Genomic DNA, 25,102 nt, shown 5'->3' on the forward strand with positions numbered 1-25,102 from the left:
ACAGGACGTGTCCTGTTAGGTCTCTTTTCTTGTTCTTCACTTGCTGTAGGCATGCAGTGGCCACCACTAAGGATGCTGCATCTCCAGAACAGTCAGAGAAAATGAGTATATCAGTGTTCATCTGCATGCATCCAGACCCATGCAGGAAAGCAGGAACCTCAGATGAAGGCAGAAGAGATTAATATCTACTCTAAAATCCTCCAAATTTTCATTTTCCTTTGGTTTTAAAGATACAGAACTTTTAAACAAACTATTTTTATTGACAAAAGGGACTTAAAATTAAATAAGATACACAAATTAAAAGCATGGTTTCAAAGGAAAGAGTAAGACTAAAACTCCCTGAAGGTCCAATGAATGAAATATCTCCATTTTTTCCTCTCAGATTGCAACTCAATTCTATGAGGAAAGGCAAACTACTGCAAAAACTTTAGAAGGCAACCCTCTAAAAAGGGAGGTAATGGGTAGGATACTTTTTTAGGCTTCATTTTTGTTCTGGAACTAACCAATAACTCAAGCGGTGGGATGCTATCAGTGCTTTAACATTCATAGTATCATAAATGGTGCAGACTGGGATTGAGCTATTCAGACCTGTAGGTAAAGTAAGTCTGGTGATGTCCATCTGTTCCACATAACTTCACGGTTGTTTAGCCAAAGATGACGAATAATCCTAACCCACCCTTCTGAGCAAAAGGGAAGAAAAACAAAACAACCCCCAAGATGAGTAATTGCAGTAATACTACATCGGCTGATGACATCAGGAAAATCTTGTGCTCTGTTTTCAGATCCTGTCCCATGGTCCAACGCCTTGGGACACTCAAAGGTTCAGAGGAACCCTTGCTGTTCCTATACAAAAGCCACCCTAGTAAATGTCAAGGCTATTGTCTTTAACACAGACTTCAATTTCTATGTAGTGAGTTGACATTTTCTGTTTGATGCTCTGCTATGCATGATCTTACACTGCCAGAAACTGAACTTGAGCATTCATGTTGCATCCTCACGTCAGAAGGGGATGACAAGGAAACAAGAAGGGAAGATTCTGCAGGCCAGTGACAAGAACTGAAGTATGTCACGATTCTAAGGAAGTTTGCCACAAATCCTACTATCAGATCCAGATTAGTACAGAGGTTCATCTGAGCAAATCGCCAGACAGTGCGGATCTGGAAGCAAACCTACATTCAGGTTGTCTATCACATCTTTACCCCTACAGTCATGAAGAATCCTTACTACAGAGAGTTTACAGTTCCCCTGAGCATGGAAGAGTGGTCCAACAGACACCTAACATGGGAAGAATGTGTAGATGGGGAAGCTAGATTGTAGTGAGAAATACAAAAAAAAAATTACCTGATCACAAAGCACTGCAAACCACAGAGAGTGGTAGTGACACAGAGGAGTAAAAAATAAGAAGTGGAATTCTATCCTCTCTATTTAAAGGAAAACACAACGAAGTGAAACACAATTCCCACGGAATTAACAGTTTTGAGGTAATTCCATATATTAATACCTCTGGGGGTCTCTTTTCCCCCTTCGCTCTTTCCATTTACATTCTGCAAAAAAGCCTGTCATATGCAAGACTTCACTGGGGAAGTGGAAGCATTCAAACTGCAAGTTAGTGAAGGGTTACATTTCCCTCCAAAATCATGACAATAAGATGCTTAGACAACCACACAGTGACATTTAAAGTGCAGTGTAGAAAAAATGGCTTCTGAGGGGTTGTTTTATTACTAAGCTAAAGAAGGCAGCAGTTATACTTTGCTGGAAAAGACAAAGCATACATTTGCTACAGTTCTGTGTCTTCTAATAAGAAGAGGAAATTCAAAAATAAAAGGGACCAATCTACAGAAATTCCATGCTGGCTGAGGTATTAACAGTATTTTTTATATTGAACACCACATTCTTGTTTTTTATTGATGTGGCCTTCAAAAAGGAAAATAGTGGAGAGATAGAGGGGGGCAAACCAGGAAGCATCTGAACTCCATGTTCAATTGCTGTGATCAAAGAGGATCAGAATATGGAAAGAGAGTACACAGCATGCCCAGATGCGACTCATTTCAGTGTATCATGGGAACCAGCTAGAGAACCTGCTGGTATGCTGGAAATTATTCTGAAAAGACTTTGTATGGTATAAACCACTACTAGAAGACTGTGGATTAAAAAAAAAGAAAAAAAAAGAAAGAAAGAAGAAAAAAAGCCTATCAGACAACCTTCCTTTTGATCTTATGAAAAGTAGTTAAGATCCACATATCTTACCAGAAACTCTTCCTTAGTAGGGACTAGTCCTGTAACTGAGGAGACCAACATAAAATCTGTGAGTTAGCCTCGATAGTTCTGGGCAATAACCTGGTGTGGGACCTGAGCTGGCTGCAACTCAGAGGTTCTTGGGGTGCAGTACATGCTGAATATAAAGCCATCATGTATGTTTTGGTAGTTTACAGTTTTGATACAGCATATTTTTTCCTGTTATCTGAGTATCTTCAGCTAGTAGTTGTTGCTTTAAAGAACAACTATATCTAAGTAAAAGAATGAGTGATGCCAGAAGAACAGATATGGTAACAATTAGTATTAAGTTCAACTTTCACCTACGTATCTGTCTTCAACACATATAATCTGTCCTTCCACTCCCTTATGTTCTTCCCCCAGGGCTCTAAAATCCAAATACCAATTTTCCAGATGAGGGACCATGGCAAAAAGGGATTTGAAAACTGATTCAAGAATGTGCCTGGGAGCTGGATTCAGCCTGGGTCTCCCAATGTACAGACTCCCTCCCTAGCTGGGCCATTCTTCCAGGCTAAGCTACAAGCAAAACACTAGTATATTAACTGCTGTGTTGGCTGAACTGTCTCGGATCTGGTTTACATGATGCTGCAAAAAATGTTGGATACCACCTTCTTCCCTGCAGGCAGAATTCCACTACTGCAATATATGTATGGGAACGAGAACAGACACTAATTTAAGAAGAAAATTAAGATGAATTTAAGAGGAAAGACAAAGGCAGTGAAGTATATACTAATTTAGTTTCTGCCTCAAGAATTTCCAGAAAGAGGACATTCAGAAAAATAATTCAGAGAGAAGATTAAGCAGCACAGCTCTGCAGAAAAAGATGGAACCTACATGCCTCAAAACAGCAGCCACAGAGTACACAGTAGATTCAGTTCATACTTTTAGAGAAGTATGAGATCCTTTCACAAACAAACATTTAAACAGACTTTTTGTGGAATTTCTACTGTTGTTTCCTTGCAAACTGTACTTGTGTTTCTGCAAAATCTTGTAAAAAGGATCTACACTAACTGTATGGTTCTCAAAAATCTTTAATAGCAATTCAAGAATCATCCAAATAGAGGTCAGAGGAAGAAGCAACTCGGTAACAAAGTTACAAAGTTCACTATTAACAGTGAGAAAAATCAAGTGATTAATAAAAGCATCCTACCCACATCCTATGAATTAATTAAACTATGTTTGTCACAGAATAAATATTGTAGCGTATAGTGATAAATGCTTGTCAGAAAACACTAGTAGCTAATATCAAATATTAACACCTAGGTTGTGAAGCACAGCCCTTTGCTGCGACACTGAACTACTGTAGTGAGAGAGACCAAGGCAATTCTAAAAACTAGCACTGACTTTTAGGTTGGTTTTCAGTTTTTCAGCTCATTTAATTCTAGTATAACACTTGCCTTTTTCTTTTTTCAAGCCTTTCCTTTGCAACAAGAAATTTGTACATCTGCATAGATGCATGGTATTTTTTGGTAATACTTGGACATATTTCAGTCATTGCTAACCTGACACTTTCTCATACAGATTTAAACAGATGAAACTGAGTGAAAAGTTGGGTCTGAACACTTGCCACGTTGTTGGCAGTTAATCATTACATTTTCTCATTCTCCACTTGAAAAGAGTTGAAATCAGATCTCTGATGTGATGTGGGGGAACTGTGTTTTCTAGTATCTCCTTAATCTACAAGAGTTCATTTTGAACACAGAAAAATGTGTACTTATCCCTCCAAAATACTCAGAAGTGAATGCAACAGATGGAGCTACGGGAATATTTACTGCTGCAGGACTCTGATACGATCCAATTATTAAAATTATTAGACAGATGCCTCTGCCTGAAATAAGTGTAAATGAGACCACGTGCTGAAGTCAATAGTATAGATTCTATTTAACAGTAAATGAGGGGTTCAAGGAAGGAGAAAGAGATAAGTGAAAGAGGTGGGAGTAGGGGGAGAGAAGGAGAGTAGCAGATTAAGTAGAAAAAAGATATCACCCTTCCACAGATTCTGAAAACACCCCATTGGTCCCCTTCTTCTGGTCTTCTTGGTGGTTTCAGACTGTATCTGTTGAGTGGTGGGGGGAAAGAGTCTACAAAACTCCCGTTTCTTGGGGTTTATATTGTGCAGAAGCTGGGTGGAAACGCATCTGTAGCTCCCCTGGATGATGGAATACTGGATCATGGGACACTTCATGAGTCTTTGACATCTTCTAAGATGTTGCAGCTGCCTCTTACATCAGCTAGTTGAATCAATCATGGTCTATTATGGTCCATCATCCGAGATGAATAGCTCAGGCCAGATGTGAACATCTTCAATGCTCCCTGGAGGGGTTTTAACAGCAGAGCAATCATGTAAGGGAGGACTTTGCCTCTTATCAGCCTTTTTCCTTATCTGGAAGTCCAGTTTGTAGCTTCAGGTATATATGCCCTTCTGCACCTGAGAGGCCACTCTGTGCATCACTAGCAAAGCAGCCATCCAAATGTTTGAGCCATTAGCACCAGTTTCTTACAGCATCCAGGAGGTTACTGCAGGTGGTTGAACGTGAGCAGTTCAATCTCTTAAATTTGGGACACAGTCTTCTCCTCTGACCTGGGATAGTTGGACAATACTACCACCTTATCTTATCTCAACGTCCTTTTGCAGTCCAAACTAGTAGATATATTCAGGAAGGGGTGGGTTTTGGTAGATGAACAGCTATTTCTTTGCAGTTTGCTACAGTGGACAAAAGTCTTTTTTGGTGATCCTAACAATGTCTAATCTATTAACCATTTCAGTATCTCACAGACTCGACTACTGTAAACTCTCATGTTTGATGGAAGGACTTTGAAACCTACCTACAAAGATGATTGGTAAGGAGCAGCAGCATTCATAGCAGTCTGCCTGCTGAGTCGGAAAGACCAAAGCAGACGCCTAACACAGTCTGCACTGGCTAGTGTATCCTATTCCAAGTTTATTGCAACATCCTGATCCTTATCTTCAAAGCATTAGTTAAACACAGTTCAAAATAAACTGTTCATGCAACAGTGCTGATATAGTTTCTCAGTGAAAGAGGAGGAAAGCGCTCTGGCAACCTGGGTGAGCATCGCCTCAAGTCCTTGAGAGGCAGGAAATAGGAAAATTCCTATAAATCTAGGATTTTGTTTCTCCCTCACACAATCATTTTCATAACAATAGTTCATTGGCAAATGCATAGTAGGTTAAATTTAAGAGCCAGCTGCTAAGTTGACATGAATGTTCAGAGTTTCACTGAACTCAAAGCAGCTAAACCTGTTCACCACAGCTCAAGATCTCACGCATAGGGCAGCCCATGGGTGAGATTGTAATGATTTTAGGGCTTGAGGGGCGATATTAGTTTTGCTCTGAACCATTCCTGAAAGCCTGAAAGCCTGTAGGACTGCCACCTAACTGATATTTTTACCTGGGCTAGACCTAAAAACAGAACAAAACTATAGGCTGATCAGAGTTGTGGCTGGAGGTAAGAGAAGTGATGCAATCTAGATAGCATAACTTGTGTTTTGGTTGTATGTGGAGTCTCATTTGTCGGAGGTTGCAGGGGAGTTTGTTAACCATTAAGACAGGAGACTGAGAAGAAGAGAACATGCAAAATTAACCACAGTAGGTCCCCAAACGGTGTGATTTTTCCTGGATTCTTAATACTTTTAGCTGGCCAGCTTTTCTAGATCACCTTCTAAACATGTTAAGAATAAAGTGCAGGACACTTCTACAGCACAGCCTCTTGCTCAGGCATATTCCTATTTATATTCATTTGTATCATCCAGGCAATGTTAGTTCAGAATAAACCATCCATACCCACAATTATTTTTCAAAATATATGGCCAGAGAAATGAATGAGATGCAAATACTTGTATTTCCAAGACTCTCAACAATAGGGTATACCATCCAGGTCGGCAGTGGTTTCATTCAACGTACTTTGGGCTTTTGTACTACTAACGTCACTATTTTAGTACTATTTGTATCTGCTAAGCCCCTTTGATTTGTAACTTTCTCCATGGCTACAAACCAGTTTTTGATATTTATTTGGAGACCACTTGATAATCCATTTGTATAAGACTGGGTGAGAAATTTCCCAAGGAAAAGAACAGAATCAAGTTACATGGTATTCTCGGCTTCACTTATGACTTAGTTGAGCATGGGCATAAACAGCTTGTGAAATGGAGACTAATCTAATCAAGCTTTTCAACTGAGTATTTACCTCTACATACCTTAAATTATTCATTTATAAACAACAACAACAAAAACGGAGTTTTTTGTGAACAAGACTATTATTCCTCTCAAAATTCTCATTAAATGACTTAGTAACCATGCATATGTTTTAATCCTCCACTGGCACCATGGAGGAAAAGCAGCCCCTAATGGACTTGTTCAAAACCAGGTTGATGGGGCTCTAAGCAACCTGGTCTAATGGAAGGTACTCCTGCCTGTGGCAGGGGGGTCTAGAACTAGATGATCTTTAAGAACCCTCCCAGTGCAAACCATTCCATAGTTCTGTGATTGTATGACTTTCCTTTTGAAATCAACATATTCACCCACTATAACTATGTCCTGTTTGAATGTGTTTTTTTTTCTTTTGCTTTGAAATAGGAGGGGTTTTTGCTTCTTTTTGATTGAATAACATTTTTAAAAATTTGAAAAGTCATTCTTTTAATACCAAGGGAAGCAAAAGATTCACACAGGGAACAACTTGCTGGTTTAAGTTTGTAGTTAACATTGCAATCTAGGACCCAGACAGAAGCAAAGTAGAAAAAAAAATTAAAACAAGATGTGAGATAGGAATCTTTAATCAAGCTCGTTGTATCAGCTTGGGCCCAGCATTCCACCCTGTCTTCTGAGGTTACCCAGCGCCACTTTGAAAATGGATTATTTTCCACTGAAAACAATGCCAAAAAGGGGCTTTAGCTCCCTTGGGGGAAATTAGAACAGCCTGGATCATCAAATGGGAAAAAATAACCATTATCAGTAGCAGTCAGAAACAGGGGGAAAGAAAAGGTGAAACTAGACTCAGGTTTGAGGCTACTGAATGCCTTAGATGTGCCTTTGAAGACCAAGGTGAATCGGCAAAAGCCTATGGGTTTGTGATGCAAAGGAACGTTTGCTTCTCTAGAGGAAGATTTAAACACCTGGGTTTTTTCCAAGATATTTGGTTCATAAATGTACTTTTTGTAAACAGTCAGTAGCTAGTCCTGGAGAGGTTAAGGTACTGTATTGTCCACTTTCTATTACTAGGTCAGAGGGATTACCAAAATATGAAGGTTAACATATATATTACCTCATACATAATAAAAGATGAAAAATACATTTTAAGGACTTAATATGGCTTAATACATATACATCTTCAACTTGATGTCCATTGTTTTGGGTAAGGGAAATTTTGAAACAGCTATTTAGCTGCAGGTGATCCACCTGAGAGCTCCAGTGTCAGCTGCCAGCACAGACAAATGCCTCATGTTCATTTACAACCAGTCTAAATATATTTGCAATACAACACAAAACCTTAATTCCAACTTCAGAAGTAGTAATTTGTAGCTGGCAGAAACACTGAGAAAGTGGTGAAATACCATTTCCCAGACACTGAGGTTGAAAGACCCTACATATGCTACAGCACATGGTCAGTTAAGGTATCATCCTTGACAGGCTAGTTTACCTGCTTTAAAAAAGAGATAAAAATTAAGGAGCAATTCTGAAAGCACTTTTAACTAGCATTCACTGACTCCTGGTTTTGTCTTCTAAAAAAGAAACTCTCTTGCATGAATGTCCTATGAGAGCAACAAATGCTAAAAGAAAACTTGGTTGACACAGATATTTCCTATTTACATAACTTCTAGCTTATATAAGATGGTTACAGCCTTGGCCCTATCATAGCCCTCTTTTGCATGCCTACAGCAGTACACTACTGACCTCAGTTATCTGGAAGCCAACAGCATGTAACCATACATCCAAAATTAAGTACATACTTGAACACTTTGTTGAACAGGGAAAGACCAATGAATTGCTACCTATATAATTAATGATAAAATGGTAGTAATGTACATTTAAATTGGGATTATACTGTCAATGTTTTATGCCAGGTATGTATCAACCACTGATGATCAGAAAGCAGTCTACAGCCAGCCTGTGAAAGCCCACTGGCAGACATTGGTATGGTCACATATACTTGGATGCATCTTGCAAAGGACCAGCAGTGGCCCTAAGAGTCTGAGATGTGCCAATAATGCTCTTCTCTTCTAATAGTATCGTAGAAGAATGGTACTGCCACCATCAAACTTCCAATCTAGCACCTACATAATACCAATCTGCAACAAATGGTTCTTTTTGTGCCCTATACAAAAGTATTGCTAGGTGCATAAAGTGATCTTGGAGCTGGGTACCAAAATTATAGCTGTTTCAGTTCTGAGCATGCCAGACCATAAGGTCCTCTGCTGAACCTGTGTGCTGCAGTGGACCAGCACGTAAAATAATACACTACTCAAAGTGAGCAAGGGTGACAGAGTCAGCAGCCCTATGCAAATAGAGCAGAGCAAGCAACAGGGAAGGGTCAAAACCATTACAGAATTTGATTAAAAAAAAGTAAAAAATATCTGTGGAACAGATTCAATAACCTCCACTGCTAAGCATATTAAACCTGGTCAGAGCTTTTGAGAAGCAAGAAACCATGTGTTGCAGCTGTGGTAGATGAATAACTATATTCCTTCTGAATCCTATTAGGGGGATTTGTCCCAAGACTTAATTGGCAATTTCACTATTCCTTTTTTGTTCAGCAATGTTAATGTGTTTTTCATCATCTTTGCTGTGGAGAAGGCACCAGCATAGCAGGGCTGCAAATTAGACTGTAGGTGCATTGCAAATTCCAGGGGTTCATTTTTCACAGAAAGTCAAAACCGCCTTTAAGTGCATAAAGCAGCTGTCCCACCACACTCTGACAGTAAGCCTACCATACCTTTGGTTAACTTCTGGCACACAGACAGGGACTTAGATCTCTTCCCAAGACAGTCGAAGAATAATGAAAAAGCAACTTTGATGCTACCTGAAACCAAACTATTCAAAGCACATTGCCTGCATTCCTCAGCTGCAGGCGCTGAGCCAGGACATGGAGATAATCATTCGTGCTACTGATGGGGGAGGGAGAAAGGAGCTTAAGGACGCAAGAGCTGAAGTATTCGGGGCAAGAAAATCTAGACAGAATTTAATATGCAAGGCAGCAATACAGTCATGTTTCTCTTCCATCCCACTCCCATTATGTGCATTAGAGAACTAAAATAATCATAAGTATTTTTCTTTTTTTTTGCTTTTTTATCTGTTCCACAGAAAATGAGGATCTATACTAAGAAAACCATTTCTCTCTCATCTTGCACTGCTTTTCCAAGTGTGGCAAATATTCCCTGTTTCAAGAGGACAAACAGCCCAGCATAATGCCCAGACAACAGCGGAACATTTTACATGGGGGAAAAGTTTCTCCTCATCGTCTCCTAGTCATGAATCATGCCCTTCAAGCCTGGGATTTGATAACCATAATTATCTTACTGTTACTTATCTACCAATATAGGTATGTCAACCCAAGATAAATCAGTTCTTTCAATACTGTAGCATCTGTCCTTTGACTTAATAATCTGCTGCAGCAGTGAAGCTTGCACATTGCAGAAAAAAATTTGCAATGGTTAAAAAAGACTCCTGGGACATCAAGCTCTTTCTCCTTGAGTTATGAAAGCTATCAGGGGAAAAGGGGAAAACAGCAGCATTTCTATGTCACTACAGTATCCATCAGCAACTTTCTGTGACTCAGACACTTGAGGAAACATTCCTGGAAATCTCTTAGTAACTATAACTATGGATTTAACTCCACCAATTACAGCAACTTTTGAGTTTTTACCATACTGTGTTTCAGCTATTGTGTCATACAGATCTAGCTATGTACAGGTCTACATGTCAAGAGCAGCAGCAGTCCCTGGCAGGCCTTAATAAAATTCCTAAAGCTGGAGAGCCAACAGACTGGAGAACAGTGAATTTGTGATTTACCTACCCTACGGCCCCTCAGGGTGGCACATCTGTGTTCTGCGTCCTTTTCAAATTTTAGCAAAGATGGCCTTAAAGGTGGATTGTGCACTAAATAAATCACTATTCCATTGGAGAAGACCAACCCAAGCAGCATATATTCTGCCTTTCAGCTTTTGTCTCATATATAGGGACCAACAAAGAATACCCTGTAGGTAAGTACCAGACTTTGCCTTCTAGGGCTCTTCAGGCACAAGAAAACTTGACATTAGGAGTAATTTCTTTACCAAGAGGGTGGTCAAACACTTGAACAGGCTTACTAGAAAGGTGGGCCATGTCCCAAACCTGTCAGTGTCTAAGAGGCATTTGGACAATGCCCTTCATAAAGTGGTCAGGCATTAGAACTAGATATTGTTGTAGGTAACTTCTAACTGGACTAGCGTATTCTAGTCTAAGAAGGAAGTCACTCTGAATTGTCCTACCCCAGTGCTCAGCAAAGTTGAACAGTGTAGAATGGTGAGTAGAAAATGAATTGAATTTATAGTATAGAAGGGAAAAAAAACACCCCAAAAAGTGCTTCCAAAGAATGTCTTGGGAACTGCAACTACGAGACCAAAAAATCTTCTCCACAGTAAAGTGCAATGGCAGCACAGAGAGTAATGAGGGCATCTTTGGTATCTTTGTTCTTAAGAGCAGAGTATGTGCCAACAAACGAATATAAAAACAGTAGAAGAGACGTAACAGCTCAGTGTGACCTGGTTTCCATGAAGAGTGTTATGTAATATTTTAGAACCTAACACGCAGTCCATTTATACCCCAAAAGCATACATAATACAAATAAAATGCATTTAAAGAACACCAGAACCATATAAAATGAGAATTTTGGAGAGTGCCTTACCTTTGACCCAATGAGCGTGTACAGCCATTGGATAGTTTCATTATGATTTATTACTCCATTCATGCCATCGACATAGAGCATTATCTGGCCCAAAGCTGTTGTAAAGAAAAGAGAAAATATAGTCAGAACTTGTGAGCAATTTTTTTAATTCTAAGCACTGCTGGCAATATTTTATAAGCAGGGTTTTCCAGAGATGTGGAAAGCTCAACTAATGAAAGATATATTGGGCAAGATTGTGCTGGACAAAATCTTGGGAAACTGCACTAACTTTACTGACTTAATCTGGGCAATATAAGTGTGAATGTCATCCACCTGTTCCATTCTAGAAGATGCCACATTTTATGGTCCCCAAATCTGCAAACAGTACTCTACACACTGCTTAGTGTCACAATGGTTCCATCAGCTATAATGCTTTATATATTGTGAGCCAAGACTTTTACCATTTGTTTCAGCACCATACAATGTTTTGAATTAGTATATTTCAGTTGACTGTTTCAGCAAATTCCAATAATGTGAAATTAAAGCTGGGCAATTAACACCAATAAAAACATCAAATATTCACCATTGCACAGTGCACTCTGGAAAATGAGTTTTACATTTTAGCGAGAAAATACAAAAAACAAAGTGTGTTTATAACAAAGAAGTATCTTTATTAATTTATTCTAAAGCATTTACAGCAGAATTTCACAACATGCTACTAAAATACTTTGTAACAGTAATTCCATAGTTTGCAATCCTGATAATATGAGACTTTCGAGAGACAACAGCTATTAAATCTTTTCTGACTGATAAGGACAGACATTTTTTGTAAGGATTACAAAAAGTGAATTAGTAAAATTCATCTATGATCTTCAAAAGTTTCCACTGTTAGATCTGCTTTAAAGCAGGGGATCAAAAGCACAGTGGGATGAAAAATAAATCACTGATGTAGCACCTTTCAGCACAGCCTATTGGCATAACAACTCAATTACCTAACGCACAACCTTAGGAGCCCCTAGTATGCTGCTTAATGGGGAAAAAAAAAAAGGAAAAAACCCAACCCACAGGGTTAGGAAAGTTATGACACGATTAACCTCCCAAACACATTCTGAATGTTTGCTAACTTTTGCACAGGTTGTGCATAGTGCAGCATTGTTTACCCTCAGGGCAGATTTTCAAAGACACTTAAGTACCTGTACAGCTAAGCAGCTAACATTCATTTTCACTGTCTCTTCCTTTTTTCTTTGCTCTATTTGGTCGATTTACAGTTAAAAATCTGACGTATTAGTTTTAGGTACTTATATTCTCTATCTAATCTATCACACGAGAAGCAAAGTCACACTACGTGATCAAGGAGGATTGAGAAAAAGCCAGCAGGGGGGGGCTACGGCACAGAGGTAACACATCCCTTCAGCAGGCTGCATTGCAACTGGGGTATGCCCCTCACTCTCTGCTCCTCCTCTCCAGGAAGGAATCATTCACAGCACTCTGAAGACGCGTCTCTCAGGTGAATAAAACCAGGTAGGAGCAAAACAGGCCCAAGTGTTATGGTAAAATAAAAGGTGTAAGTCAGTCAGTAAAATGAGATACAAATTACGTTGCCTGAATAAATGGCTGCTTTGAAGTATTTCATTGCAGGTAGAGGAAATGCTGCTATTCCAGCGGTAATCAGAGAAAGTTCTTAATTCTTGTTTTTACTTCCTTTCAATGCTAAAAAGATTTGGCACTGGATCAGGATGAGATCCAGTCATGATAAGGTCACCAAAACCATTTTTTTTCTTCCCTTGCAAATTATTTGGTGGGGGGTGAAGGGATTTAATTTGAATCTGAAACAAATGTGAAACAAATTTTACTCTTGGCGCATGCTTTCCAAACTAATGTAGAAATCAAAGACAGCAAGAAGTCTGCTTTTAAAGGGAAAACATGCACACATTACAAAATAACTCCACTGCTTATACTTAAGACCAATTAGACTGGATGCCTAAGTGAGATCTGGCACGCAGTAGTCTTCAGCCTCTTAGATGAGACTCTTCATAATAGCAATAGGTTAAGGCAAATTAGTAGACTTTAGAAACAACCAAAAAAATGTGTTGGGATTTCTGAAAATATTCATCTGCTACCACTAATCTTGCTCCCCTTGCTCCCTTCAACCCCTCCCATCACTTTATTTTTATTTTATTTGTTTTGTTTTGTTATTGATGCTACCCTAGGTATATGGTGGTACCCATATCTTTTCAGAAATATAATGGGTTTTTAGGATACTGATGAAAAATCAGTAACACAAGAAAAACAGCACTACAGCTTCTACTTGAACAAGTGGCCAATAAGTTTCACAGGGCAAAGAATTACAAAGGATGCCATGAAATGATCAAGATGAAAACAGGTTTGCTATGGAGTCATGCTGTCCACAAACAAGTCACATCACCAGTAATCATCTGCCACACATGAAGCTATCAGCTGCTGCCAAGACTTTGGTGTGGACCTTCATACTGCTATTTCCTGTCTTCAGGGGTCAGAAAAATGAAAGACAAGATAGGCAGGGTTGAGGAGAAGTCTCTTTTCATTATGAGGTAGAGTAAGATAGGGAGAATCTGCATGTACTTTGTACAAAGCTGATGCCCCAAAAATTCTTAGGAAAAGAATTCCACAAGAAGACCTAAAGGATGTTGATTTTCATACCACATAAACTGTCTGTGCTGAGAAAGAAAAGGTTAATACCTTCACTGTAACCACATAACACAGAGGCAAAATGGAAGACACCACCAAAAACACCAGTGTAGGAGCAGGATGGTGGGCTGGAGGTCCTCGGGCCCTCCCAGGGCTCGGGTCTGGTTAAGTAGGGCACGACAGTTCAGCACTAAATGGAGACTGACTGACCACAGAGTACTCTACACCGTTTTACATTCTTTGCAGCTTTTCTGCTCAACTGACAGCTCACCTCCTAGCCCATGATCGTAGTCTGCCGAAATGGCTGCAGCAAAAGTGCACACTCCACATGCCCAGCATGCTCACACACCCACTGTCAACATGCAGGGCCCCGTCAAGGAAGGGTAGGTTAATTTGCAAGGCAGTTGGGAAGGCCAATCTAGTCCAAAATAATTTAAATTCACATTTGTATGTGCCTTTAATCAAACTTTTTTTTTTTCCTTTCCCCAAAAAATGAGGAGGCTATTTAATCCATTTAATCCCATCCCTCAGCTAACTGAAATTCTTTTTGGAAGTATATCAACAACCTACTTGCATTAGGAAACTTTGCTATTGTGCAATAAGGGGCTGGGAGAGTGGGGTTTAAATATGGAGCAGACTTAATTTGGAATTTCTTTGTTCCCACTACGCTTGTCAAATACTTAATCTTATGTGAAAGTAGTGTGTGACTTTACCCATAGCTATTTTCAAGTGGAAAATTGTTGGATTTCTTAGGAAAGGCTTAGACTAGACCAGGATAGACCAGCCAGAAAGTTCAAAGATTTTTGTGAAATATGAGGTTTAAAGAAAGCCCCTAAAAACACGCCAGTATTGGCACCGATACTCTCCTGGGATATTTCCTATATAAAGTTAACAGGACCAAAGGCGAAAAGCTCTAGCACAAAACATCATCAAAACGAACATCACCTATTAAAGTCTGTTTTCCCACCCAGAGTGGTGAAAGTTTCAAAGCTGTTCCTTGCCCACACACTTGCTTCTCCAGTATGCTCTATTTGCTTTGCATTTTAACAAAAGAATAGCTCAGAGAAAACAACATCGGTGAATGAGAAAAAAACTATTTTCTCACAGTTTCCTGAGAGTCAAACCCCCATGCATCACGTCAAGAATTATGGCAGGGATGCATCCTGCGATTGTATTTGTTTCCATCAGAATAAGCAAAGGTAGAGGGTGAAGCAGGCCAAAGGCAGACCTTGTTACTACAAGTTTCAGCTCCCAAGGAAGCTTCTGGCCCAAGTTCATCAGGCACTTCTTAACCAGCAGCTGTGGTGCATTTAATGTGCTGCATACAACAACAGGTGGGTGTGCACAACAAACAGAACTGTGATGAAACTAATGGGGAAGAATCAGCTGCTAAAACTCATCTTTTCAATGATAGCTAAAATCTTATCATCATCAATCAGAAGTTAAAGGTCTGTGTGATTGCATTCACTTCATTTGAAAACAGATTACTAGTTTGTGTTCGCTATCCTGGGCACCAAGAAGGCATATTGCATCAAAATAAACATCACAATCAAGAGAAAAAATTCCATATATGTCTAGTGAGGGATCCCAGGAAGGAGCGAATACAGTTGCCTAATATACTATTACAAAGCACTAGGTGGTAATTCCGAAAAAAACAACCATACCTCAAAGTTCTTTCTTTGTGTTTCCTCATTAGAGAGAGGTAAGATCTTAGCTATCAAGTGGGACTGGCCTGAGCACAAAATCTTCAACTCAGCTCAGCCCCAACATGCTGGATGTTAGAAACTTTTACTTGTGCTTGTAGCACATTCCCACTGTGCTTGCATGCATACCTCAGAGTGGAGCTCATAATATTCAAGGATATTATAGAGTGTTTTCCCTTATGATAAATCATTATTAAATACAACTTCTGTACCATCCAGCTAATTGAAAATTAACAAAATCACAGCAGAGCTCCTTGCTTCTGAGAGGTGACATCAGATAAAACAAATTATCTGGACACTCCCCTACTTCTGAAACTGATCTGGCAAAGCAATACTGTGACAAACCTTATAACTCACACTCATTCCACAGGGCTAGAACAAGCTCAAATTTGTACATTTGGGGGTTGGTTTTATTTTTTCCTCTCTTACTATTTGTATGGGTTGGTTTTAGCTTCAGTGCAAAATCTGCTGTTTATATAGCCATTCCCATTTCTTTAATCCTATTGAAGATATCTATAATGTCATCCAGGAAGATAAAAATAATCTTGTTCCTGGCCACAAATGCATGAATATTTTGTTTCTTATCAAAGTTTCTTTAAATACCAACTCTTTTCTTAATCTTGTCTTTTTACCCTCTGCTTATTTGTTCTTTCTATTATTATACACATCATGGTTGAAAAATGCTAAGAAACTAATTTTCAGAACTCCCATATTAACCACGTACTGAACTTGTATTAAATAAGAACTGAACTTTCTCACAAAAAAACCCCACATTGCAGAACTAATGTTATGAATCAAAGCTGCAAAGCAGTTCTGTACAGATGTAAATGTATTATGTTGCTAATGTACATCAGAAGTTCTTATACTAGCCAATACTATTTAAAGTCTACCTTTTAGTCTTAAGCAGTTTAGAAGCTTCTGCAAGCTAGTTTCAGACTTGAAATGCTATGTAAAGTTCAAGTCTTTTGCAGAGACAGTGCATTTCCAGATCAAACTTAATCTTCATTATTCCCTCAATCTGCTTTAACAGAAAATCTATAAAGACACAATAAAAATAATCTGGTTTTCTAATGCCGAAAAATGAGTTTAAGAAGTGACAACCATAATTTTACCCTGGATACCAGACTAGGGGAGGCTGCCATCCAGAGGTCAACACTGGGCAAGGTCAAACAAACCAGGAAGGCTGGATATGCCACTCTCCTGTGCAATCAATACACCCTTCTGCAGCACACTTTGGCCCTGCGATGTAACTCCATGCTCAACACTGGGTTCTTAAATGGCACAGCCTTGCAACAATTTCCACCATCCACAAAAGCCTAAAGGAAATACCGGAGAAGATTTATAACTCTGATACTTCTGGCACAATGGAAAGACCTTTAGATGTGTTATTATTATTATTCTGTTGCACTTAATTGTCCGTCTTTAATGATAACTTTAGATTTGGTGAGACCCAGAGGCCGCTAGCAAAAGAAATGCTTTCACTGCTGATTACTACAGGAAAATGAAGGGAAACAGGCTGCCAGCTCCAGACTTGGAGCAGAGTTTCCATCAAGCAAGAGTCTGGGAAATCATGTCAAAGTTTTGAAGCCTCGATAACATTTACAGTTATTTGTGCTGCAGGTTCTGATCTCAGAAGTCATCCACAAAGAACACATTTTTGGTCCTCAGAAGCTGGACGTTGATAACACCCTGGCAACAAAGCAGGCGTAGGAAACACAGAGCATTTATTGGCCTAATTTCAAAGCAGGTTGTGACTGTGGTTTTGGGGCAGAGGGGGAGTAGCAGGTCTCCTCCTTAGCTCTGTTTCAGGGAAAGGTACCAGCATGGTCAGTGCCTTCACATCTCCCTAATTTGAGGTTCCCTAACTAGAAGGGCTGCAGTTACCACTTCAATCTCACACACACACACATCTCCTTCCCTAATGCCTGCTTCCAAATGGATCTCAGTGCCCCCAGGGTTCAAGTGAAGAGAAATGCAGCCCTGCCCCATGGTATGATAAATACATGGCAAGTCCAGGACTGCAGAAACCTTTTACAGAGGAATTTTCTCATCTCCATGTTTCCTCTACCACCCTTTTACTCTGGTGTTTCTGCCTTTAAAAAACAGCACACAGCAAAATCAAAGGGGATACAGCACCTTTAATCAGTTCACGTTTCACCAAAAAATGGTCCTTTCTACCTGCTGTGCAACAGCTGTGGCAGTGCCCCATCAAAGCCAAGGAAGCACATCAGAATTGCTCCTCTTCCAGTATTTATTTCTTAAAATTTACTCAAGTGCAAAGAAAGAATAGACTCTCACTTGACTATGTCAGCAGTTAAACTGATGAAAGGCATTTTATATGAACTGAAATCTGACTTACATATATGCACTTTAAGTATTATAAAGATTTGCATTAGTCATAATTGTTTTAATCATTATTTTATATTGCAGCATTCACACTTTAAATGCACCATATTCAAGTATGCTTTACGAGATTAATAACATAGCAATGTACATTAAGCTGGGTAAAACTTATACAGCAATAGGTAGAAATTTCCTCATGAAAAAGAAATATGTAATTAAAATACATTATTAATAAATGAGCAAGTCTATCCCAGTATTAAACTGCTATTTTGTAAGCTGACTAGAAGCACGGAATAATGAAAAAAAAGGAAAGAAAGAAAAAAGATAAAAGAAAGAATTAATGAAGGGAGGTGGAAGAAGGGAAAAAAGACAAAAGAAAGCAAAAGGTTAACTAGATGGCTTTCAAAGATGCCCATTCACCCACACTGCTTCATGAAGCAAAACTCCTTTGTAAAAAGAGAATGGGTACTATCCCTTAATTAAGACGACATTATAATGCATGCATATATAGAGCTGAATTAAAGCAGCTGCTTCTTAATGGAATCAATATTGCCTGTAACACTGAATAATGTTCTTTCGATGTGTGTATGAAGTTACATGTTTTTCCTAACAATTGAGATTTAGAGTTTTAAACGATCTTCTGATGAGACTTCCCCACTGGGCCTCAGAACTTAAATTCTGAGGGAGGAGGACATGATGGCAAGATTGCCAAATTTTCTTGTACTGAGTACTGATGTTGCAGCAAATGAGACGTGTTTTGGGTTTAGGGCAGAAATTAAGATCTGTTTAAGGATTAAGCATCTCTTCTCATCTATTTCAGAAAAGACTCATCTTTGAATTTTAAACTTTTCATAATGGATTTATCATGTTTAGGCATCCAAGTGCTTTACAACAACAGTAAAATTGAATCGGGCTGGATGAGGTGGGCTGGCACCTCTGGAGACTGCCTAGTCCAATCCCTTGCTCAAACCAGGGAAATCCAGAACAGGTTGTTTATGACTCTGTCCAGCTGGGTGTTGAATTTAGCTCCAGAGGTGGAAACTGCACAACTTCTCTGAGCAATATGTGCCAGTGCTCAGACACGCTCACAGGTTTTTTTACTTGGTTTTTAAGTTTAAATCAAATTCCTGTGTTTCAGTTAGTGTCCATGTCAGGCCTCTTGTCCTTTTATTATGTACAACTGAAGTCTGGCTCTGTCTTTACTGTCTCCAATCATATATGCAGTCCCTTTCATAATATTCAAATTGAATTAAATTGAATATAAACCAAAGATTAATCCACAGTCAAGAAACAAAAACTACATACTAAGCTAGAAGTCAGAAAAAAAAAAAGTAATTTCAATTTAGGATTAAAGTAGGGAAATTCAGTGAGACTCCCAAGTTAAGAAGTGATACTTTAGCCCTTCTTTTTGGGAGCTGACTAATTTAGTCTGGCAATGTGCTAGATGTGATGGATTTCAAGGCCTTTCCTTCTCCATTAATCATCATGAACATAAGCCTTCTGTCTGTGTAAACAATACTAATCCTGACTTTGAAGGTACAAAGAGGGAAACACAAACTAACCTTTGCAGAATGTAAAAGATAATTTCTGCAGCTCCCCTTCTTGAACTCCTCAGACACCTATTTACCCTGCACAAAGAAAGGTCCTGCAGGTGCAAGCTGTCTTTTATCAATCATTATCAGTTACATACAGCACATCAGTTTGGAATTCCAGCATCTGCTTTACATGCCAAAAAGCTAAGATTTGAGAATGAACTCAGCATTTGGACTAGGAAACACCACAGAGTCAGAAGTGTTCGGAAGAAAATCCAATCAAGACACAGTAAAAAACCAGCTTATTTTGATTGTCAGACTCTGTGGTTTTTTGCACCTGGGGCAGAGAAACCCCGAGGGAGTACATGGAACAATTTTTTTTTTCTATTATATATCAGTATATACATCTTTGTTGATTGCAGTCAGGCACTTTTGACAGTGAGTATGGAAAAAGCACACTGCCTTGAGGTCCCTGCCCTCTCTGGAAAGTAAAGAAGTGTGACACAACTGGGCTATATAACAAATGGACTAACATTAGAGCAAAAAAGGATATATGGTAGGGTAAAAGTGTTCATATCCTGGACATTTTTAGTCATCAACAGTATTTCTTCTCAGTACAACAGTAAACCTTCCAGAATGAAACTTGTTGGTTTTGAAGTGAACAAATGATAGATTCTTACTGTCAGCTTTTTTCCCCCCTTTCTCTTGAGAAATATTTACATAATATTTACATTCTTCCTAAATAAAAAGGAAGATTCTCAGGCAAGCAAAAAGAGGAAACACAACAATTCCCAGCATTAGTGTATTCCTCTTATTAGAGGAATATATTAATATATTCCTATACTAATATGTAATAGTCATATATTCATATAATTCCTCTTATTAGAGGAATATTATTGTATTCCACTTATTAGAGGAATACTAGAGGAATATATTCTTACATATTATTCCTCTTATTAGAGGAATAGAAGGAAAAAAAAGACATACTTCTGTGCCAGTTGAAACTTCAAACATTGCTCCGCTCCACAGACATCAGCACAGTCTTTGTAAAGCCCAGCATTGATCAGTGATTTCTTGTTAGTAACATGTTGTAGCTAGCATAGAATCAGAGAATGGCTTGGGCTGGAAGGGACCTTAAAGATCATCTAGTTCTAATCTCCCTGTCATGGACAGGGATACCTTCCACCAGATCATGAGTGCTAGTGTTTCCCAAGATAGCAGTTTCATGTTTTCTAAGCTCAACTTCTCTCCAAGGTGCAGTCTTGGGCAGGTAAACATGGTCTCAGTCTGGCATCCTGGAATAACAGCACTGCAACTGGTATGGTAACTAAATACACTGAAATTAGTGTTTGGCCAAGAGGCTTACAAAGAGTCATAATGATTTTCATGGGCATATAAAGTTATTCTGCTGGGTAAAAGCCAAAAGCCAGTCTACAAAATTCATATATTGTGGCATTTGCCCAACAAGCCTGCACCTCTAAAATGATTAACACTATATTCCTGAAGAACAACAACAAAAAAAAGATGAATGAAAATCACTAAAAACAGTAATTCTACCACTGGTATTTGACATCACTTCTCACAGAGGGTTTTGCAGGAAACAAAGTGTGCTGCCAAAAGTGACCCTTAGGAAGTCATCCAATTTTCAGTTAAATTCAAATATTGTTTATTCTAGTCATTAACTTAAGGTGTGCTTGGGAAATACCATGGAAGAGATACACTGAGAACAAAAATACAAGTAAACTTCTCCAGCTATACTCTTTCTATATAAAGTTGTTCTCTTAATTCTTACATAGTTCCTTCACATGACGATGTATTCCAAACACTGTTCCCTCTTCTTCCAAAATGAGGGACCATGTGTGAAAAAATTACACAATAGAAGAAAGACTATTTAAGGAAGCACTACAAAACACTTTAAGTAGATATCACTTTTAGTATTTCTCAATACTTGTTGCTTAGGTTACAACAGCTACATGATTTTAGACGAGTCCAAAACTTCCTATAAAGGGATGCACTGGCATTCTTCTTCCTAACAGACAGGAATGTAAAAAGTGAACAGACAGCACAGATGTATTAACATCATTCTGGGACATTTCAGTAGTGTTTGAAATGTTAGCAGCAAAAAACGATAAAGAAGCCCTGCATTTTAAAGTTATACTTTTCGATATAAACTTAAGCTTTCTTCAATGCTTTTATCATCTTAAACCAACTGATTTAAAGAGTTCTATAAAGGAGCACAGAAAGTCACATTTTCCTTAACTGTATTCCAAACCAGTGCGGCGCAGCCCCGGCCCGGAACTTGGGCACGCGGTGCAGCCCGGCCCCGGGTGCTCAGGCCCAGCCCTGGGAGTGGAAAGGAGAGAGAGAGAGGGAGCTTTGCCGGCACGGACTGTGCCCTCATGGGAGATGAGAGGGGGAGCCCCGGAGCACACAGAGGAGAAGGACAACTCTAAACCTGGGCAGATGGAGCTCGATTAGCCCTGTAAGGCCATCCATCTAAGAGAAGGTCACTCTAATTAAACCTACGTCCTGAGGACCTCGCTGCCACCGTCCAAGCTCGCTCGGCCCTGGCAGATGAACTTTAGGATTAAAGGGTGGGTTCAGTTCCGCGCACACTGTGTCTCACCTAAAACATCCATTGCGCAGGCTCGAAGGCCTTACCCACATCTGCAAAGCCCTGCAGCGACATCTACAAATGCAGTCACACAAAGATCAAAAGACAAAGGCATATACACCTGCCTCCAAAGGTGTACCCAAATTAACTCTAGCATGCTGGAACATCAGAACCATGCTCGATTCTGCAGATAGCGGATGTTTTTGCAACGACCTGAGTGTCGTTCTGCCCTAATTTGCCCATGAACTGTCACATCTCAATATCAACATTGCTGCTCTCAGTGAAGTTCGTCTCCACAAGGAAGGCAGACACAGAGAACATGGTGCCAGTTACACACTCCTTAGGTCAGGTAAGCCCAGAACCGAAAAGCATCTCTCAGGAGTCGGTTTCATGATTAAAAACTCTGTTGTTCCTAAACTCGAAAATCTGCTGACAGGTCATTCTGACCGCATTATCTCCCTACGCCTTCCACTACACAACAACCAACACATTGTCCTCTTTAGTATATATGCCCCAACTCTCCAAGCTGACCCTGCTGAAAAAGATATATTTTACACTGACCTGCACCACCTTACCCAAAAGGTTCCTGCAGATGATAAGATCATTATCCTTGGTGATTTCAATGCCAGAGTAGGAAAGAATTTTGAAGCCTGGAAAGGAATGTTAGGCAAGCATGGTGTTGGAAGCTGCAATGATAATAGTCGACTTCTGCTAGAATTCTGTGCGGAACAACAGCTCACCATCACTAACACTATCTTTCAGCAGAAAAATAGTCTGAAGACAACATGGATGCATCCCAGATCCAAACATTGGCACCTCATCGATTATGTCTTGGTGCGACGGAGAGATGTTCGCGATGTCCACCACACCCATGTGATGCCCAGCACAGAATGCCAAACAGACCATCGACTGGTGCGCTGTAAACTTAACCTCAGTCTTAAATTCAAACCTAAAAGGGGCAGTATCCCAAGAAGGAGACTCCAAGTTAACAATCTCCAGTCAGCCACAGTGAGAAACAAATTCCAGGCTAATCTTCAAACTAGGCTCAAAAACCACTCCATGGATTCTACAGATACCTCTCCTAAAACACTTTGGCACCATATTAAAAACAGCATCCTGCAGTCCTCTGAAGAATCCTTGGGGTTCTCCCTCAAGAAGAACAAGGACTGGTTCAATGAAAACAATCAAGAGATCCAGGAATTGTTGAGGAAGAAGAGAACCGCCCACCAAGCACACCTTGCACTGCCATCCTGTCACGTAAGAAAAGCAGCCTTTCGCCTTGCATGCAGCAAGCTCCAACAGAAACTCCATGACATACAGAACAAGTGGTGGATCAATCTAGCTGAAAAAACACAATTATGTGCAGACACAGGTGATCACAGGATTCTATGAAGCACTGAAAACAGCGTACAGGCCTACATACCAAGCCCAAAGTCCTCTACTCAGCGCTGATGGTCAAATGCTTCTGACAGATAAAACCTCCATTCTGAATCAATAGTCTGAACACTTTCAGACTCTTTTCAGTACTAGCTATGTAGTTCAAGACTCAGCAATTCAGTCCATCACACAACAACTGGTGAAGTATGAGTTGGTCTACTCTGGCCTCCGATCGGGATGTCTGGAGACACACCATCTATAACGCTGTTGATGCTTTTGAGAAAGCACGCAGGATCACTCTCAAGGAGAAAAGACAACGCAGAAAGATTCATGCCTTGCAGAATACACCACCTAAGGAGTCTTTCTGCTGTGCCTTTTGCAACCAGACGTGCCTCTCTCGTATTAGCTTTTTAGCCACCAGCGCGCTTGTAACAAATGTGGGTAGAGCCCTTCCCAAATCTTCATTCGCGGAGCCTAGCCATGAAAAAATGATGATTCCAAACCATCCCAAATCCTCGATGAATAGTACATTAAAAGCTTCCTCCCCTCCTCAGGAAGGACTGACTTAAGAGCAGAAACCAGTAGGAAAAATAAAACCCCACTATGCTTTAAATTCAGCAACTAAATTAAAATAGTTCTTAAGCAAAGTGGGAGAAGAAAGCGTGTCCATTCAAAGCAAAGACAAGACTGGATGAAGGGCTTTCTTGCAGCGTTCCAGTCTCCTTAAACTCCTTGCGTGTTGGCTAGAAAAGAATCAAATCAAACAGCCTGAAAATAAAAGCTGATTGAATCAAGATCTGTGTCTTTTGTCTACTGAGGGATGTATCCCAACATCAAATGATTTTATGAAAAAAAATGCATCTGTCACTTTTAATTCACTAAGCTGCCTTAAAAACAACACTTTTTTCTAATTTTCTTCATTGTAATTACACCGTGACAGACATTAAAACTAAATTCTTAATACATTTTTCAGATATTTATCGCTCTTCAGCATGCTCAGCCTGTCTCTAACATTTCAGATGGACTCCACCCCACAGTAATGTGCATGCCAATAAAGAATTCACTTTCATCTCTTGAATTTATGCTTGTTAAGACAAATTAATGAAAGACTCTATTCTTTAACTACTGGCTAAACAAAGCCAAAGTCAGCACTAGAAAGCAAACCAATACAACACTTCATTAAATGTGCTTTTTATTTCTTTTTGTTTCAAGTATGTCTGCTGCTATGTGAAATTTAGGGTTATACAATCTCCTTTCAAACCTCACAGTAAAGAATGTGCTTAAGTCACAAGTTCATATCTCCCATTTGAAGTGGACCTGAGAAAGGTGCAGGGAAGAGATATAATTACAAATCCCTTTAAGTACAGAGCTCACTCTTCCAAAATATTGATTGAAAATGCTGTTTTGTGTCTCTGCTCATTCATCTCAGATAATGAGCAAAGATTCCTTCCAAATTAACAGTAATTCTCTTCTAATCCCTCTATTCTTCTTTTTTTCCTCTTCAGCACAGTGATAGCGAGAACTCCTTTGAATTCTGAATCCCACCTTATTACAGCAATTCTTAAAGAGAAACATAGTGAAATTGCCAGTGTAATGCCCAGACTTTTCTCCTCTCTGACTTAATAGGTGGATAGCTAAGCAGAATGCACACTGATCCTATTTTTCCCCTTCTTAAAATTCTCAGGCAAAAATACATCTACAAAAATTTATTAAATC

The 25,102-nt window shown here is 39.4% G+C and overlaps 1 protein-coding gene across 1 annotated transcript in view; it reads right to left on the reverse strand.

The window, feature by feature from the left end:
• Positions 1-25,102, reverse strand: part of FHOD3 (formin homology 2 domain containing 3) — a 347,160-nt gene that overhangs the window by 147,577 nt on the left and 174,481 nt on the right. Inside the window, exon 6 of the mRNA XM_029958902.1 lies at positions 11,172-11,266. Coding sequence (XP_029814762.1) covers positions 11,172-11,266 — 95 coding nt within the window. The remainder of the gene's footprint in view (positions 1-11,171; positions 11,267-25,102) is intronic.

Source organism: Manacus vitellinus, unplaced genomic scaffold (genome assembly GCF_001715985.3).
Source record: "Manacus vitellinus isolate BGI_N305 unplaced genomic scaffold, ASM171598v3 scaffold_17_pilon, whole genome shotgun sequence".
Classification (NCBI taxonomy): Eukaryota; Metazoa; Chordata; class Aves; order Passeriformes; family Pipridae; genus Manacus; species Manacus vitellinus.